The sequence below is a fragment of the Leopardus geoffroyi genome, chromosome E2 (assembly GCF_018350155.1).
Source record: "Leopardus geoffroyi isolate Oge1 chromosome E2, O.geoffroyi_Oge1_pat1.0, whole genome shotgun sequence".
Taxonomy (NCBI): Eukaryota; Metazoa; Chordata; class Mammalia; order Carnivora; family Felidae; genus Leopardus; species Leopardus geoffroyi.
In genome coordinates, this window is record NC_059335.1 from 34853532 (window position 1) to 34873826 (window position 20295).

At 45.0% G+C, this 20295-nt stretch overlaps 1 protein-coding gene across 6 annotated transcripts in view; it reads right to left on the minus strand.

Moving 5' to 3' along the window:
- Positions 1 to 9352: 9352 nt before the first annotated feature.
- The window catches only part of CNGB1 (cyclic nucleotide gated channel subunit beta 1), a 77514-nt gene continuing 66571 nt past the window's right edge, over positions 9353 to 20295 (minus strand). For all 6 annotated transcript variants that reach the window (XM_045442912.1, XM_045442913.1, XM_045442915.1 and 3 more), the window contains 2 exons: positions 14567 to 14783; positions 9353 to 11499 (listed from right to left, as the gene is read on the minus strand). In XM_045442912.1, coding sequence (XP_045298868.1) covers positions 10951 to 11499; positions 14567 to 14783 — 766 coding nt within the window. In that variant the 3' untranslated portion in view covers positions 9353 to 10950. The remainder of the gene's footprint in view (positions 11500 to 14566; positions 14784 to 20295) is intronic.

A 20295-nucleotide genomic window follows, 5' to 3' on the forward strand; every position in this document is an offset into this window, starting at 1 on the left:
GTGGGAAAGCTGAGTACAAAAAGGACACATCTCTCCCTCTCTCTCCCATTGGCCTTTTCAGATATCAGGAGGTACTCTAGCCTAGCAAGGACAGGCTCTATAATTTGGAGGACCCAGTAAAAATAAAAATGTGGGATGCCTTATTCAAAAACTGTTATGAATTTCAAGATGGTGGGTAGAAGATCATTAAACAAACCTGAGACACTTCTGAACATGGGGCCGTGTGTGACTGTGCGGGTCACACAACCATAAGGCCTGCCTTGGGCCTAGCCCAGAATGGAAGCAGCCATCATCCTAGGAGAGCAAGCCTGAGGTGTGGTGTTTTAGGGTCTATTTTTTTGTTTTTGTTTTCGAGAGAGAGAGAGAGAGGGTACAAGGGTGCAAGGGGCACACAGAGAGAGAGAGAGAGAATCCCAGGAGGGGCAGGGGGAGAGAGAGAAGTGGGGCTCACCCAAAGTGGGGCTCGAGCTCATCAAATGTGGGACTCAAACTCACGAACCATGAGAGCCTGACCTGAGCCAAAGCCAGATGCTGAACGACTGAGCCACTCAGGTGCCCCTAGGGTCTGTGTTTGTATGAAATTGGATTAAATACATTCGTGGATGGTGGGGAGGACTGTGATTTGTATTGGTATAATTAACATATGTCCAGGCATTTGTACAAACTCTCAGTTAAAGAACAAAGGAAGAGGTGATCACACCTCTTCTGGGTGTATAACCCCGGACAGAGGCAGAATTCAGGGAACACAGGTTCTCAGGGAGCTTCCACTGTACCCCACCTGCAGCAGAGGAAGGGGGGGGTGGCAAGCCAGCTTCACCCCGCGTGCCCATTCAGACCTGGCACTGCTGTGTGTTATTTGATCATCAGCATGACCCCGTGCAGTGTAATGTATTATCTCCATCTTCTAGATGAGGTTGCTGGGGCTCAGAGAGTTCCAGGTCATCTGTGGTACATGGTCAAGCTAGGATTGGAAGCTGGGCAGTCTGAATCCAGAGTCCATGTTTATCAGCACTCCATGGAACTGGACAAGTCTAATGGAGTTGGGGTCATTGTAAGAAGTAGGTTTGACCAGACTGTTTTTCAAGGTCTTAGAGTCCTAGGGTCCATGGACAGGTATCCTAGGATATCCAAGGATATCCCTCCGCAAACAGGAATGCAGGGTGGATGATAGCTCCAAGGATGTCAATCACAAATAAGCTAGGGAGTCTGAGCCAGGAAATAAACTTAGTTTTCCTCACAAAAGGGTCTGTCACACAGTTTCTGAAAGGAACCCACGAGCCTGGAACATTTGTCTAAATACTTTAATTACAATGCACTGTAATAGGATAAAAGCTGGAGTTTAAAGGCAGTGTTCATGTTTGCTAAGAAAACAGATGAAAATACTCCAGGTAGCCAAATATATTTTGATAATGGAATTTTAAACAGCCTCTTGGTTTTAATTTTATTTAAAATATTTATATAGTTAAAAAAATAGCTTGCTATTCATTTTCTACCACAGTACAGGGAACACTGAGACATTTTAAATTAGTAGAGATTCAACACACATAAATAAAGATTCTGTTTCAGCTGCAGAATTACAATATTCTGAGCTATGCCATCCACACCTTGGCAATCACCCAGTCTAATTCTGCTTGGAGAATAATGCTAGCCTCAAATTCAATTTATTTAATATCTAACTTTTGTGAAAGCATCAAGTTTAATGAAATATCACAGTTAAATTAAGACACTGCTAATCTCATTTCAAAATCAATTTTTTTTTTTTTTTGCGTCCATGAAGTACAGCCAGATCAACACCCATCCTGCACACCTAGAAAGCTGATTTGAGGATTAACACAACAATCTGCACAACCTAAACCACAGAACTCAGCAGGTACACGGCATGGAGAGGTGAACTGGGGGAGAGAGAAGCCATGGAGGGTAGGGAGTTGTTTTTGCTTGCAGAGAGAGGTAGGAGATGGCGGTGGGGTGGGGGGGGAAGGGTGGAATATGGGAAAAGCACCCCCCCAAAAGCAGCTGGAGAGAAAGTGGAAAAGTGGAAACAGCTGCAGGGACTGAATTAAAAAGAGAGAAAGGAGAAAGGAGAGGGTTTCAATTCCACTAAGACTCTGTAACAGGGGGAGTGCAGAGTCGGAAACTCCGCAGCTGATACCTGGCAGTGCTCTGGTGGGAAGGGCGAGTCCCCAGGAGCAGAGTGAAGTCTGGGCGGTCCTCGGGCCGCATGGGGAGTGGTGGTTCCCCTGCTGGCAGGACATCGGGTAGAGGCTGTGTGCCCCTCCCCCCCACAGGCAAAGGTGTCAGCAGACCCCGGAGAACAACCACATTCGCTGGTGCTGGAACAAGGTCATCGGGGGTGAAGCCTGGTGCCAGATGCATGTTGTGATTTGCCACAACCCCTGAAACGCTGCTGCTACACGATCGCGTGAACTTTTTCTGGGGCGGGCTGGCACCCGGCCGCAGTCTGGGCATCAGTGGCAGCACAGACCCGCAAAAGTTCCAGACCCACACCCGGCCATCTCTCGGTGAGACCCTCCCGCAGAGGGGCAGAGCAAGTCAAACCACAGTCCCTCAGAAACAAGGGGTCAGGAAACACAATCGCATCTGAGATGAAACTCAGGAGGGAGGTACCGCCTGGGAACCTGACAGCTTGGTCATGGACAGTGTGAAAGTGGGGAGTGGATGGAAGCCAGAGACAAAGGATGGGTGCGGGATTGCTTATCAGGTAGAACAGAGTTCCAATCCTAGAGAATGGGTACCTGGGTGCCGCCATTGTCACCAATCCCGCGCATGCGCATACGCACCAACAAGCACCACCACAATCCACCCCAGTAAGCTAAGCAGCGCCATCTAGTGGAGAACAGAGCCATTACACCAAGCCCCACCCAACGGGGCCAACCTCGTTCTTCAGGAACACTAGTCTCTCTGCCTGCTTAGTTTGCGGACTATAAAGCGATTCATAGTTTGACTTCTAGGGGAAAATAAAGTAAGTTCAATCGTATTTCAGTCTGTTTGCTGGTCCATCTATTCAATTTTCTTTTTTCTTTTTCTTTTTTTTCTCTTTTTCGTTTCTTTTTCTTGAATACAGAAAGAGAAAAACTTTATTTTTATTTTCAATTTTTACTAAAAATATTTTTATTTTTTTTCTACTATATATTTTACTTTTGTGTAAATTTTTTCAAATTCTATTTTACTTCCATCATTTCATTTTATTTCTATTGCAGTGTATTCATTTTTTCAAATTTTCAAAAGATTTCCTTTTTTTCTTTCCCTTTTTTCCTCTAATCAAGCTCCTTTCAACACCCAGACCAAAAACACACCTAGGATCTAGCATAATTTATTTAATTTGTGTGTGTGTGTGTGTGTGTGTGTGTGTTGTTTTCAGTTTTTTAAGTTTAATTTTTTTATTTTAATTAAAAAAATGTTTTTACCTCATTAATTCCTTTTCTCCCTTCAAAATGATGAAATGAAGGAATTCACCCAAAAAGAAAGGGCAGGAAGACACGACAGCCAGGGACTTAACTAACACAGATGCAAGCAAGATGTCTGAACCAGAATTTAGAATCATGATAATAAGAAGACTATCTGGAGTCGAAAATAGATTCGAATCCCTTTCTGTGGAGATAAAAGAAGTAAAAGCTAGCCAGGATGAAATAAAAAATGGTATAACTGAGCTGCAATTTCAAATGGATGCCATGGTGGCAAGGATGGATGAGGCAGAGCAGAGAAATCAGCGATACAGAGGACAAACTTATGGAGAACAATGAAGCAGAAAAAAAGGGAGATTAAGGCAAAAGAGCATGATTTAAGAATTAGAGAAATCAGTGACTCATTAAAAAGGAACAACATCAGAATCATAGGGGTCTCAGAAGATGAAGAGAGAGAAAAGGGGGTAGAAGGGTTATGTGAGCAAATCATAGCTGAAAACTTTCCTAACCTGGGGAAAGACACAGACATCAAAATCCAGAGAGCACATTCATCTAGTGTTGAATCCCATTAGATTCAACAAAAACCGACATCAACAAGGCATATCATAGTCAAATTCACAAAATACTCAGGTAAGGAAAGAATCATGAAAGCAGCAAGGGAAAAACAGTCCTTAACCTACAAGAGAGGACAGGTCAGGTGTGTGGCAGACCTATCCACAGAAACTTGGCAAGCCAGAAAGGAGTGGCAGGATATATTCAATGTGCTGAATCAGAAAAATATGCAGCCAAGAATTCTTTATCCAGCAAGGCTGTCATTCAAAATAGAAGGAGAGATAAAAAGTTTCCCAAACAAAAATTAAAGGAGTTTGTGACCACGAAATAAGCCCTGCAAGAAATTTTAAGGAGGACTCTCTGAGGGGAGAAAAGATGAAAATAAAAAACAAATAAATAAATACCAAAAGCAACAAAGACTAGAAAGGACCAGAGAACACCACCAGAAACTCCAACTCGACAAGAAACATAATGACAATAAATTCATATCTTCCAGTACTCACTCTAAACATCAATGGACTAAATGCTCCAATCAAAAGACATAGGGTAACAGAATAGATAAGAAAACAAGACCCATCTATATGTTGTTTACAAGAGACCCACTTTAGACCTAAAGACACCTTCAGATTGAAAGTAAGGGGATGGAGAACCATCTTTCATGCTAATGGACACCAAAAGAAAGCCAGAGTAGCCATACTTATATCAGACAATCTAGACTTTAAAATAAAGACTGTACCAAGAGATGCAGAAGGGCATTATATCATAATCAAGGGGTCTATCCACCAAGAAGACCTAACAATTATAAACATTTATGTTCCAAATGTGGAATAACCCAAATATATAAATTAATTAATCACAAACATAAAGAAACTCAAACATTGATAAGAATACCATAATAGTAGGGGACCTCAACACCCCACTTACAACAATGGACAGATCATCTAAGCAGAAAAATCAACAAGGAAACAATGGCTTTGAATGACACACTGGAGCAGATGGACTTAACAGATATATTCAGAACATTTCATCCTAAAGCAGCGGAACATGCATTCTTCTCCAGTGCACATGAAACTTTCTCCAGAATAGATCACATACCAGGACACAAATCAGCCCTCAACAAATACAAAAAGATTGAGATCATACCGTTCATATTTTCAGACCACAACACTATGAAACTCGAAATCAACCACAAGAAAAAATGGAAAGATAATAAATACTTGGAGACTAAAGAACATCCTACTAAAGAATGAATGGGTTAACCAAGAAGTTAAAGAGGAAATTAAAAAGTACATGGAAGCCAATTAAAATGATAACACCCCATCCCCAAACCTCTGGGATGCAGCAAAGGTGGTCATAAGAGGGAAGTATATAGCAATCCAGGCCTTCCTAAAGAAGGAAGAAAGGTCTCAGAAACACAACCTAATCTTACACTTTAATGAGCTGGAAAAAGAACAGCAAATAAAACCCCAAACCAGCAGAAGGCAGGAAATAATAAAGATTAGAGCAGAAATCAATGCTATCAAAACCAAAAACAAACAACAACAAAAAACAAACAAACAAACAAACAAACAACAGTAGAACAGATCAATGAAACCAGAAGCTGGTTCTTTGAAAGAATTTTCAAAATTGATAAACTATTAGCCAGTTTGATCAAAAAGAAAAAAAAGAAAGGACCCAAATAAACAAAATCAAGAATGGAAGAGGGGAGATCACAACCAGCACAGCAGAAATAGAAACAATAATAAGAGAATATTATGAATAATTATACACCAATAAAATGGGCAATCTGGAAGAAATGAACAAATTCATACAAACATATACACTACCAAAACTAAAACAGGAAAAAATAGAAAATTTGAACAGACCCATCATCAGTAAAGAAATCAAATTAGTAATCAAAAATCTCCCAAAAAACAAGAGTCCAGGGCCAGATGGCTTTCCAGAGGAATTCTACCAAACATTTAAGGAAGAGTTAACATCTATTCTCTTGAAGCTGTTCCACAATATAGAAATGGAGGGAAAACTTCCAAACTCTTTCTATGAAGCCAGCATTACCTTGATTCCAGAACCAGACAAAGACACCACTAAAAAGGAGAACTATAGACCAATTTCCCTGATGAACATGGATGCAAAAACCCTCAACAAGATATTAGCCAACAATACATTAAAAAAATTATTCACTACGACCAAGTGGAATTTATACCTGGGATGCAGGGCTGGTTCAATATCCACAAAACAATTAATGGGATTCATCACATCACTAAAAGAAAGGACAAGAATCATATGATCCTCTCAATAGATGCAGAGAAAGTATTTGACAAAATACAGCATCCTTTCTTGATAAAAATCCTTAAGAAAGTAGGGATAGAAGGATCATACCTCAAGATCATAAAAGCCATATATGAAAGACCCAACGCTAATATCATCCTCAATGGGGAAAAACTAAGACCTTTCCCCCTAAGGTCAGGAACAAGACAGGGATGTCCACTCTCAAAACTGTTATTCAACACAGTATTGGAAGTCTTGGGCTCAGCAATCAGACAACACAAAGAAATAAAAGGCATCCAAATCAGCCAGGAGGAGGTCAAACTTTCACTCTTTGCAGATGACATGATACTCTATATGGAAAACCCAAAAGATTCCACCAAAAAACTACTAGAACTGATCCATGAATTCAGCAAAGTGGCAGGATATAAAATCAGTGCACAGAAATCTGTTGCATTCCTATACATCAATAATGAAGCAACAGAAAGAGAAATCAAGGAATCGATCCCATTTACAATTGCACCAAAAAATACCTAGGAATAAATCTAACCAAAGAGGTGAAAAATCTATACACTGAAAACTATAGAAAGTTTATGAAAGAAATTGAAGAAGACACCAACAAATGGAAAAATATTCCATGTTCCTGGATAGGAAGAACAAATATTGTTAAAATGTCAGTATTACCCAAAGCAATCTACATATTCAATGCAGTATCTATCAAAATAACACCATGGGGCACCTGGCTGGCTCAGCTGGTTAAGCGTCTGACTTCGGCTCAGATCATGATCTCACGGTTCGTGAGTTCAAGCCCCGTGTCGGGCTCTGTGCTGACAGCTCAGAGCTTGGAGCCTGCTTCAGATTCTGTGTGTGTCTCTCTCTGTCCCTCCCCCACTGTGAATCTGTCTGTCTCTCTCTCTCTCTCAAAAATAAATAAACATTAAAAAAATTTTTTTAAATAACACCAGCATTCTTCACAGAGCTAGAACAAACAATCCTAAAATTTGTATGGAACCAGAAAAGACCCCAAATAGCCAAAGCAATCTTGAAAAAGAAAACCAAAGCAGGAGGCATCACCATCCCGGACTTCAAGCTATACTACAAAGCTATAATCATCAACACAGTATGGTACTGGCACAAAAACAGACACTCAGATCAATGGAACAGAATAGAGAACCCAGAAATGGACCCACAAAGTATGGCCAACTAATCTTTGATAAAGCAGGAAAGAATATCCAGTGCAATAAAGGCAGTCTCTTCAGCCAGTGGTGCTGGGAAAACTGGACAGCAACATGCAGAAGAATGAACTTGGACCACTTTCTTACACCATACACAAAAATAAACTCAAAATGGATGAGAGACCTAAATGAAAGACAGGAAGCCTTCAAAATCCTCAAGGAGAAAGCAGGCAACAACCTCTTTGATCTTGGCTGCAGCAGCTTCTTACTCAACACGTCTCCAAAGGCAATGGAAACAAAAGCAAAAATGAACTACTGGGACCTCATCAAAATAAAAAGCTTCTGGACGGTGAAGGAAACAATCAGCAAAACTTTTGGCAACCAATGGAATGGGAGAAGATATTTGCAAACAACATAGCAGATAAAGGGTTAGTATCCAAAATCTATAAAGAACTTATCAAACTCAACACCCAAAAAACAAATAATCCAGTGAAGAAAAGGGCAAAAGACATGAATAGACATTTCTCCAAAGAAGACATCCAGATGGCCAACCGACACATGAAAAAATGCTCAACATCACTTATCATCAGGGAAATACAAATGAAAACCACAATGAGATACCACCTCACACCTGTCAGAATGGCTAACATTAACAATTTGGGCAACAACAGATGTTGGCAAGGTTGCAGAGAATGAGGATCTCTTGTACGGCTGGTGGGAATGCAAACTGGTGCAGCCACTCTGGAAAACAGTATGGAGGTTCCTCAAAAAATTAAAAATAGAACTACCCTATGACCCAGTAATTGCACTACTATGTATTTATCCAAGGGATACAGGTATGCTGTTTTGAAGGGGCACATGCATCCAATGTTTATAGCAGCACTATCAACAATAGCCAAAGTATGGAAAGAGCCCAAATGTCCATCGATGGATGAATGGATAAAGAAGATGTATATATATATACAATAGAGTACGGCTCGGCAATCAAAAAGAATGAAATCTTGCCATTTGCAACTACATGGATGGAACTAGAAGGTATTATGTTAATCGAAATGAGTCAGAGAAAGACAAATATCATATGACTTCACTCATGAGGACTTTAAGACCAGAACAGATGAACACAAGGGAAGGGAAGCAAAAATAATATAAAAACAGGGAGGGGGGCAAAACATAAGAGACTTTTAAATATGGAAAACAAACAGTTACTGAGGGGGTTGTGGCGGGGGGATGGGCTAAATGGGTAAGGGACATTAAGGAATCTACCCCTGAAATCACTGTTGCAGTCTATGCTAAGTTGGATGTAAATTAAAAAAAGAAAAAGAAAAAGAAAAGAAAAGAAATCAATTTTCTTTCCAGGACAGTTCTTGGAAAACCTCAAGAATCTCTCGCTTTATATAACAAGCAGTATACATTCAAGAGTTGATATCTAAAATAATGAGTATGTTCATATAAAAAAAGATTCCTTATAAAATAGGATCTCACAGTGAAGGTGCCTTCAAAACATTTTGCCATCTACTGAAGGGTAATACACTGACTTGATTGATATATCTGAAATACTTGCTAAAAATGGAAGCATTCTCTATGCTTGGATTTAGAACATGAAGTGCGGGGGCACCTGGTTGGCTCAGTTGGTTAAGCATCCGAGTTGGGCTCAGGTCACAATCTCTTGGTTTGTGGATTTGAGCCCTGCATCGGGCTCTGTGCTGACAGCTCAGAGCCTGGAGCCTGCTTCGGATTCTGGGTCTCCCTCTCTTTCTGCCCCTTCATCGCTCACGCTCTGTCTGTCTCTCTCTCTCTCAAAAAAGAAAGAAAACAGAATATGTAGTGTAAATGTGAATATGACAATTGGGGATGGTAAAGCAAAAATTAGCCCAAACCTCCAGATTTCCCCTATTTAAAAACAGTGTTTCCCAGTGAAGTTATGTATATGGTTTTTTAAATTGCAGCACTATTTCTTAACAGCATAAGATTGAAAACATGGCAAATGCCTGTCAATTGGAGAGCCGTTAAATGTTATGATACTTGCAGACAATGGACTAGATTGTAGGCATGAAAAATAAGCATCCCCTCTATATAGTAAGAAGAATCTTCAGAATATATCAAATGAAAAACAACAGCAGCTCTAGTATATTATTTGTGAAAGAAAAAAAAAAAAAAAAAAGGAAAAGCATGAGAAATTGATAATAGTGGTTGCTTCCAGGAAGGGGACCAGGGAGGTTGGGCACCAGGGGTAGGAGGGATCATTTTAACTAGGTAGCCTTTCATACCCATAAACATTTATTAAAATAAATTAATAAAAGCTTTTTAAAAGGCTAAAATAATGCTGCTCATCACTATATACAATGTGATTACTCAGATCACATGGTATGTCATCAACTAGAGAAATCTGTTTGTTACCCTGGGATTTGGAAGTGTTTAGACCAGGCTGAGAACTCCCATATTGTTTCATTTTTTTCACAGGGGAAATGAATGTTCTGGTTTTAGGCCGATAGACAAATACACACATTTGTAAGCCCTCAAAGGCCTCTTCAGCAGTTCACAATGTCCTGCAATTTTATATAAAATGGGCAGTACCTATTGGAATTCCGGGGCTTTTTGTGTTCATTGTTGCTGGTGGAAACAAATGGCCCCAGGACGGGTTTTTGTGTTTAATCACCCACTCCCCCAAGAGCCATTAGATATGCAAATGAAATCCTCCCAATATTCAGTGACTGAGGACTCCTCCCCATCCCACCTCCCCCCCTTTTATTTTGAATCATTAAAGCAACATGACTTGACTTGATCTGGGGAAGCATCAGGAACTTCAGTGGTGTCAGCTGTAATTTTGTCTTCTAGGATTAATGGAAGTTGCCACCATCATCTCTATGGCAAGGGTGTTAAAGTAAGCAAGCATGAATCCCTGCAGACCAGAACTAGGTGATGGCATCGGACTCAGAACTGAATGCAACCCGGGGACAGATCCATGCTTAACTACCCTAATGGGCATCCTGTCCCTAATCAGGTCAGGTGAGCCACAGTTCCCATTTAGTCAAATGAGCAGCAGAGCATAACTACCCTTCTGCTGACAAGCTGTTTTTGTTTTAATCTCTACACCCAATGTGGGGCTTGAACTCACAACCTTGAGATCAAGGGTCCCATGTTCTACCCACTGAGCCAGCCAGGCTTCCCACCTGCTGGCAGGTTTTCTATCCTTGAAATGTGGGAGGTTGAAACCCAAACATTCAATAACCCTTTAGTCTCCAACAAAGCTTCCCGGAGGGTTGGAGTCCCATTCTGTCTAGCCTTTCCCCACAAACTTTTTAAATAGAAAAGAATTTTGTTTTTAAAAATAACAGTCGGAAGAGGTAGGGTTCTCAGGTGATGGTGGGAACTCAGGGACACTAACGACATTTGTTGACTTCAAAACCAGCCTTGGCAGAAGCCCGCTGGGCCAGAATGACAGACGCTACTGAGTCCGGGAGTCTGGGCCTGTAGGAGAGGGGCGCGTTGCTCGGGACGCGCCTGCACCTGCCAGAAGCGGCTCGCTGGCGGCAGCCTCACTCGGCCTCCTGCTTCTCTCCTGGGATCTCCTTCTTCTCCTCCGGGGTCTCCTTCTCCTCGGGGATCTCCTTCTTCTCCTTGGGGATCTCCTCCTCCTCGAGGATCTCCTTCTCCTCCAGGATCTCCTTCTTCTCCTCCGAGATCTCTTCCTCCGGGATCTCCTCCTCTTCGGGGATCTCCTTCTCCTCCGGGATCTCCTTCTTCTCCTCCGGGATCTCCTTCTCCTCCGGGATCTCCTTCTTCTCCTCCGGGATCTCCTCCTCCTCCTCCGGGATCTCCTCCTCCTCGGGGATCTCCTTCTTCTCCTCCGGGATCTCCTTCTCCTCCGGGATCTCCACCAACAGGATCTGTTCACCGGGATCTGGGCCTGGGCTCATGCGGATCTGCACCGAGTGCTCCTCCGGCCCAGCCGCCCCTTCCCTGCCTTCCTCGGGCCTCTCAGGGGAGGCAGGTGGTGGAGAGCTGCGGGCTGGGGGCTCTGGCGGTGCTGGCTGGTCTGGGGCGGCGGATCCCGCCTCTCCCGCAGTGTCTTGCGAGCTCTTGGCCTGAAACCGGAAAGGGTGATTGGTGAGGCAAAGAACATCGGACATTTCTTGGAGGGATCTTAGAGGGGTCTTGCACACCTCCCTGTTCCCCCTTCTCATACCCCCAAGGAGGAGAATGGCAGAGCACTCAGGGGTTCAATATAACGGACGAGAAGTGGGGGGTTGGAAGGCATCAGGATTATTTGGTAGACACAGAGTATATTATGGTGAAGTTTAGGAATTAAAAAGTCCCGGCTGGACTTAGAGGAAGGTCTTGGGGATATTTTGGGTCTCTGTTGATGGGCAGGGCTAGAAGCCAGAGTGGAGCTGCAGGTTCAAGCCTGCCCCTGAGCCATTGAGGGAGGAGAGGCTGAGACCAAGAGGGAGAACCACCAAGCCTTTGCAAAGCTGAGCCGGCGGCCCTGTCCGCTTACCAGTGGCCCTGTCCACTGTCCAGTTACCAGGGCTGGGCGCTCCTGGGTGAATGAGAGAAATTCTAAGCAAACAAGGTAAAAGGCTGTGATGGCAGAAGTAGCTGTGGGCTGTCCCCCTTTCTGGAAGGTCTCAAAGGTTGAGACCTCTCCTCCCCCGGGAGAAGAATGGGCAGGATACCACTGGCATTAGGCTGGGCTCAGCCCCCATACTTGGGGACTTGGTGGGTACTTCCAACCCCAGCCTTTGCGGTTCCTATGGACACTGGCCATGGTCTGTGTATCAGTAAAAACCCAAGCCTTCATGGATACTCGTGACCCCACCTGCCCTGTCTGACCCATCTCTGCATGAAAATAAATGGGAGAGAGTGGCCCCCAGAAAAGGAGGCCTGAATGGTCCACAGCTGTGCAAGACCCACATGTGAATTAAAGTGAAGGCGGTCAGCATGCTCATGAGGAACAGAGATGTCTGAAGTTTGCTCAAGTCATAGGGTGTTGAAGGAAGGGAAGTGGGGTAGGGAACCCCACTCCAAGAACCCAAGGCAGCTCTGGGGACAAACCACTCCCTCTGTCTCAGTGTTCCTGCATGTTTTGGTACACCTGTTCCACCTTCCCCTATCTGCCCTAAACTCTGACAACACTCTGCCAGGGCAAGATGGTGCCCTGATGGGGCTTCCTGAAGCATCCTGCTGTGAATGGATCCAGAAGAATCGTGGGAAGGTTGGTCAAGTGCTTCACCATGTTCAAAATGCCTTCTAAAAGATATCCAAGGGGCACCTGGGTGGCTCAGTCAGTTAAGCATCCGACTTCAGCTCTGATCATGATCTCATGGTTTGTGGGTTCGAGCCCTGCATCAGGGTTCATGCTGACAGCTTGGAGTCTGCTTCAGATCCTCTGTCCCCCTCTCCCTCTGCCCCTCCCCCGCTCATGCTCTCTCTCTTTCTCTCTCAAAAATAAACAAATATTAAAAAAAAAAAAAAAGACATCCAAGATATCCTGCTTCATCTATACAATGCCATGTGGCAACCATGAGTAATCTGCATCTCAGAAAGCCTGAGGAACTTCCCCGGATCACAGACCTGGTGGTGACAGAGCTGGGATTTAGACCCGTATCTTTGGATTATTATTTAAGAGCTCCTTGCACTCTGCCATTCTGCCCTGATTGTTCTAAAATTGACTTTTATTAGAATTCTCATGCAAATTTAATTCACATCTCCAAGCTGCCTGGGTAAAGAGCTAATATTCAGTAGCAATAAGCCCCATTTCAGATAAAGCCTTTCACTGTACTGAGAAGAGCCTTGGAGCTCACGTCTGCTCAGTCCCACGCGGCAGCCGGCACTAAGGACCCCAACTTGCTGGTTCGACCTTGACTCTGACAGTTTGTGAGCCAGGCAATCATATCTGTCCTCAGTCTGAGGCCCTGGGTGGCTGTATCTTGAGAAGATACTGGAACCCCAGGGAGCTTTGATGTCAACTCCCAGACTCCAGATATCAAATGATCTCTGGACAGGTCCCCCAGACTCTGACACCAGCCTGGCTTGAGAATAAGTTCACTAGGCTCGTTTCCTGCCGCGCCCCCACCCCGCCCCCCGCCCAAGATTTATTTATTTTTGAGAAAGAGAACGCAAGTGGGGGAGGAGCAAAGAGGGAGGGGAAACAGAAGATCCAAAGCAGGCTCTGTGCTGACAGCAGTGAGTCCGATGCGGGGCTGGAACCCACGAACTGCAAGATCATTACCTGAGCTGAAGTCAGACGCTTAACCGATTGAGCCACCCAGGTGCCCCCTTTGAATTCTGTCATGTGGACTGCAGTCCCCTCCCTGCCACGGAGCTGCTACCTAACCACGGCCTCCTTCCCAACAGCCTCCCTAAAGGACAGTCATGAATAGTCATAATTAGTGCAATCATTCTAATTGGCATTTTTGGCATTAGTCACAGAAAAGAGTCCCAGAACTAATTTTAAAATTCCCTTCAGATTTCCGAGGACTGGGGCGGGTAGGACAGTTGGCACTGTGCCTGCTGCAGAGTTTTTTCTCTTCAAATCTTTTCAAGTGTCACAGACACAAATATAAAATATGAGGACATCACTGCCATCTGGGGAGGGACATTCCCTGCCCACACCCACTGCTCCTACCTCTGCAAGTGCAAGAGGACTTCCTGTAGGAGGATTGCCCCCCTCAGCCCAGGCAGGGGAGCCTGGTCTCTCCACACCACCACAGTCGGTGGCTGGGGAAGTGGCATGCGAGCCGATTCTGTCCAGTGACAGCCCTGGGACTTTTGCTGGAATCATGGGGAAAGAGGGACTTTCTGTTGGGAGTTGCTAAACCAGAAGGATGTAACCCTAGTGCCCTTGTGATGGGACGCCATCCCTGAGGAAAGCAGGAATGACAGAATGGCAAAACCAGTCCCCTGGGCATCATCTGAACTCCCGGATCCAGCCTTGCCTGAACTGCCCAGCTACCTGACCCCCATCAATTCCCTGTTTTTTTAAGCTAACGTGAGCTGGCACTGTGACTTGCATTTCTGTCACTTGCAACCAAATGAGTCCTGACTGATGTGAAGAAGGGGGAGAGATTTCCCCGCTCTCTGAGGCACCCTGGCCCTCTCTCTGGCACGAGGCTGAAATGGACAGGGAGGCTGGGGAACCAACCGCGTTACCTGTTCCAGCAACTGCTGCTGCCTCGCTGCTGCCTCCAGCGCAGCCAATTCCTTGAGCCGGGCCCTCAGGTGGGCAAGCTTGCCGGCTTTTGCCCCCTTGGCGCCCATCTTTCCTGCTACGGCCAGGGCGGCGTTGAACAGCTTGGGGGTGCCTGCCCGGGGAGGAAGGATGAACACGCTCTTCTCCTTGGGCTTGTTGTTATTTCTTAGCATGCGCCTGAAAGAAAGCAGCGCCCGTGAACATCACAAGCATGCTCTGGGAGAGAAGAAAGCATCATTCACGTAGAATCCACTGGGGTTGTGGTGTGGCGGTGGTGGGTTTGGCCGGCGAACTGTGAGTAAGCACGGCGCCAAGTGCTTTTATGCGTCGCATCTCAGTAAGTGATGGGAGCAACCGGGACGATGTGGGTTTATTGTCTGTACCTTATAGAGGAGGAATGCAGGCTCAGAGCGGTCAAGAACTTTTCTGAGGTCACACGGGAAATACTGAATGATACTATAACATATGGACTCAGAAATAGGATGCTCCGCTGAAAAAAGACCCAAAGCCTTTCCCTTCTCTTCCTTTTGCTTCGCTGTCATTTTGCCACCCTCACCATCACCTCTGTCAACACTTACTGAGTGTCTGTATGTGTCAGGTGCTATGCTCAGTCCTTTACAGACCCTCTTCAGTGGCCCCTGAGATCCCCCTTCCTGGTGTTCCCTCCCCTTGAGGGGTGAGTGGGACATGTGACTTGCTTTCAACCAGCAGAATACAGCAAGAATGATCACATACCACCTTTGTGAATGTGTCACATGGGATTGTGATCTCTGTCTTGCAAGGAGACGCTCCCTCACGGGCTTTGATGAAGCAAGTGGCCATGTTGGGGGAGGCCCACGTGGCAAGAACCACGGGCAGCTTCCGGCCAACAACTGGCTGGGAACTGAGACCCCAGTCCTACAACCACAAGACACTGAAGTCGGCTCACAAGCATGTGACCTTGGAAGCAGGTCCTTCCCCAGGGGACATTTGAGATGGGACTCAGCTCTGGCCCGCACCTTGATTATAGCCTTGCAGCAGACCCACCAAAGCCACCCCAGACTTCTGACCCACGGAAACTCTGAGGTAATCAATACGTGTGGTTTTAAAAGCTACTCAGTGTGTGGTAATATCATTACGTAACAACAGATAACTGATACACATTCTGTCGTTTAAATCTCACAGAATCCTCACAGGTAGGCCCTATTTTTCTCCCTCATTTCAAATAAAGATATGCAAGGCCAGAGGGGTAAGTAATTTTCCCAAGGTCACACAGTGAGGAAATCACAGGGGCAGAATTAAAACCCAGATTTAAAGGCAGTTTGCCACCCTGCTCTCTAAATAAGGAGACAATCTTCCATCGAACAGAGCCCCAGCCTTTGATAAGGAATATTTCACGCTACAGATATGTGATGAGTGGTTTGGCTCAAGAACAAATGAATTGCGTCTGCAGTCTAGTAGGCCTAGACTCCTAATTGGCAAATTCATTTACCAGGGCTCCAGCAAAACTTGTTTGTTTAAAAATGAGGCCATTACTGGCTGCTTATCTAATCAGAGGCAATGGATTTAAATTGTGCATATTGATATTAATTGCCCAAGACTTGCATTTTCCGGCTGGGACTCCCCCAGGAGAACACAAACATGATAATTCATCAGCGGCCTCTCCATGCCTGGCACTGTTACCTGTGTCATTTAGTCCATAACTCACAGCATGACAGTCTGTGGGAAGGCTCGGCGTGGTACAAAAATGACACAAAAGAACTATCTATGGGACCTTTTCTGATTGCTAAGGGGCTGTCTCTCTTTTGAGACACTGAGCTGGCTTCTGGGACATTGCCAGATTAAGGAAATTCAGCCTCATTTTCCGATGACGCATTTTCCTATAAGTAGGATCGCACATTCATCCCTGGAGAAAGTAGCATGCATGAGACCTTTTTGCCCCATTTCTTGGAGCGGCCAAGCCAGAGAGCTGAGCGCTTCACTTATTCGGGGCCTCCGGTCCTCCATCTGTAAAGCAGGTAGTTTAGACAGAATCCCACACGTGGCTGTCACCAACTCAGACATCCCCAGGCTCTGTGGCTCTCAGATCGTGTCTTTTCCTTTGATGGGCAGAGCTCCCACATGATCCCCTGCCTCTGTCCTCAAGCTTGCCTTTCCAGAGAACCACCTCTCTGATGAATCATGCCACAGCTCTGGTCCCAGGGCCTCTGTGCTGCAAGGCCCGTCAGCAACTCCTTTCTCTGGCTGCTCCCCACCCCAGGCCAGCACCTCAGCCCCTCGGCCTCCTCCAGTGCCAGGCACAGGCTCACCACACGTGGTCAGGAGCCTCTGCGGGATGCTAGTTGATTTGCCACACCCTCACCTAACCTTGCCAAAGAAATGGGTGGCTTTCTTGGGCCTTGCTCCTCTTGCTGGGGGAAGAAGGCAGGGTAGGGGGACCTGGAGCCCGCTCTCCGACATAAACAGTCGATTCTCACTATTCCTGGTAGTGTCGCTCTGTAGAGCCCCTGCAAACACCGAATTAGTGAACACCGAGTCATTGTTTCTGGGGCAAACACAGGCTTAGGTTTCTGCAAGCCTCTCATGACAACATTTTCATCAACTGATCAATATTTGTGTGTGTTTCTGTTTACAGACATCTTATGTAATACACAGTTGATTCATTACCATTGAACTCACGACGAACATCTCTGAAAGTCATGCCTCAACGAAGCTTGTCTAACCCACGTGTTTCCTCTGTAAGGCCCATCCCAGCCCTCTTGCCCTTGGGAACACAGACAGCACCTCAGCACTACACTTAGGGGCCATTTTAAATAGCAAAATCACCAATAAGGATCACAAAAATGTGGAACAGGTGGCACTAAACAGACCACAAAAGGACGCTTGCTTCCAAGTGTTCAGACGCTTACGAGCTGAAACAATAAAGCAGAGCGTCACCTTGTTCAACTTCTGCCCAGAACGTGCACTTCGGGCAACTCAAAGTTTTCACTGCTCTGCACACATCCATGGAATACTGGGAATGCCCGTGAGTGCTGATTTCGGGGTTACAAATAAATTTTAGTGAGTAGGCAAATTGCAAACACAGAATCGCAAATACGCGACTAATGAGGATTGGCTATATTTCCCTGTTCCTCGGGAGAGCAGGAGGAAATGGGCAAATTTTGTGGGAGAAGTTCAGACAGACCGGCCTTTGGAAGGGCCCAGTGGCTTCCCTAAGAGCAAACAGGGAAGCTGGGTTACAGGGCGGCCTCCTTCCTCAGGGGACCCCAGCATCCTGCATGTATTATGGGCCAACATCAACACAGCCTCCACTCACCTGGGGGTGCCGAAGGGGTTTTGTTAAAACTTAAGTCATGTCAAATCATTTGTCTGTGTAAAACCCCACACAGCTGCCATCTCCCTCAGAATAAAACCCAAAGCCACTGCAAGGCATTACCTGCGAGGCCCTACCCAAGCTCATCCCCTTGACTTCTCCCATCCCATATCAAGCTACTCTTATTTTCTTGCTCGTCCACGCACACACTGAGCTTCCTCCTCCGCAGAGCCTTTGCACATGCTGTTCCCTCTGGCTGGAATGCTCTTCCCTGCAAGCAGTCCTGCTCATGCTTTTATTCTGTGCAGGTCCCGGCTGAAATACCACTTTCCTCAGAATGGTTTTTCATGGCCAGCTTATCTCAAGTAACTCCCTCCATCACTTCTGTCTCCTTGATGTGGCTTTGTGTCCCCTCACAGCCCTGTGCCCAGCTGGGGATATCGCATAACCATTCATTTCTCCATTGTTGGTCTCCCCTATTGGAATTCAAGCTTTATTTGGTCCCTGCTGTGTCCCCAGGGCCTAGAACTATGTACTCAATAAATTATTGTGTGCTGTGAATGGAGGCAGTTTATTTATGGTGTCATTTCATAGAATGAGGTAGAAAATAGGAATATATGATAAAAGGCAAGGGAGGCAAAACCAGATATATAGATTTGAAAAGGCTGTATCCAATGAGAAAATTATAGAGAGGATTTAGTGGATAAAGAGGAACCATTATTAATGTTCACTGAGCTCTCCCACATGCCAGGTACCTTGCTGGAGACATTCATACACACTATTTTATTTAATCTTCCCAACAACACAGTAGAGGGGATTACCCTTATTTTATAGAACTGCAGAAAACTGAGACCCGAGAAGTTGAGTAACTTCTCTAAAACCACACATCCAGTACCTCACAAGGACAGGGTTTGAGCCCTGTAACTTCCCAAACCTGTTGTGGATTTTCTACCACACCCTGCTGCCTCCATCACTCAACTCAAAACCTGATCTGAAGGGTTGGAAAACAAACAAACAAAAAAACTGCTTTTCTAAAAACTTACCTATTCTTCAACAGTACAAAACACAGATACATGAGGTGGTTCGCTGCAGCACTGTTGAGAATTGCAAAATATTGGAAATGGCCTAAACGCCCATTCATAGAAATGGTCTGCAAGCATCAGAGGAATGCAGATGGGTCTATGGCCTGATAGAGAAGGTTTCTCAGGATTTGTTGTCATGTGAAAAAAAGCAAAGTGCAAAAGAAAGTCTACAGTATGCTACCTTTTGTGTGAGACAGAAAAGAAAATAAAATATTCACCCATCTGCCCATTTCTGCAGAAGGAAACACATTGAGGAAGCAGCAGAAACTAATGAGCCTCGGTTTGTATAGGGGCAACCGGTGGGGGGGGGGGGTAGCTGGGACAGTCTCCGGGCATCCCATTTTGTTACATTATGACTTTGGGTGCCATGTTAATGTTTGACATATTCAAAACAACAAAAAATCAACAAGGATTGGGGGTGAGAGGAATCATAAAAAATGGGATGCAAACCTGGGTGTATTTCACATGAACAGAACACCCACACTAAAGGGAGAAAAAAGAAATGAATCCAAATAACTCTGAACACAACACTTATATCGTAGACACTCAGGCTAAAGACCAAAGGAAATGCACCAAATGTTGAATTCTGCTGAGAAGGCTTCTCCCCAGCCCCCACCCCAGTGGTATGGGAGAGCAATTCTGAAACTGCTTTCTCTCTATGGTAGGACTGAACAAAGGAGTTAATGTAATGAGGGTAAAGAGAGCTAAATTTCTCAGGGTTGGAGAAGAAATTTACCAAATATGGGAAAGGAACAGATTAGAAGGATTTCCATGGTGTTGGACTGAAATCGTTAGGTACAGACACAGATATAGACAGAAAAATAGATGTTGATATATACACATATATAGATACACTTATTTTTTTAATGTTTACTGTTTTATTTTTGAGAGAGAGAGAGAGAGAGAACACAAGTGGAGGAGGGGCAGAGAGAGAGAGAGAGGGAAAGAGAGAATCCTAGCAGGCTCCACACTGACAGCAGCGAGCCTGATGCGGGACTCGAACTCATGAACCATGAGATCATGACCTGAGCTGAAGTCGGACACTCAACTGACTGAGCCACCCAGGTGCTCTACACTTATTTATGTATATTTGCATGTGGGTGTATTTCCCAGCTCTGCCCACTTCAGAGCCTAGTAGCACCCCAGTAGCAATGAGCACATGGAGTGCTCAAATGTTGGTTTCTAAAAACCATTTCCACCTACAAGGAATCAAATGGCCATTTCCAGGGATGTGGCAGGGAAAGTACAAGATGACCCTAGAGCATCTTATTGTGGCTGTTAGCAAGAAAGTGCTAAAACGTGTTGGGGACGTTAC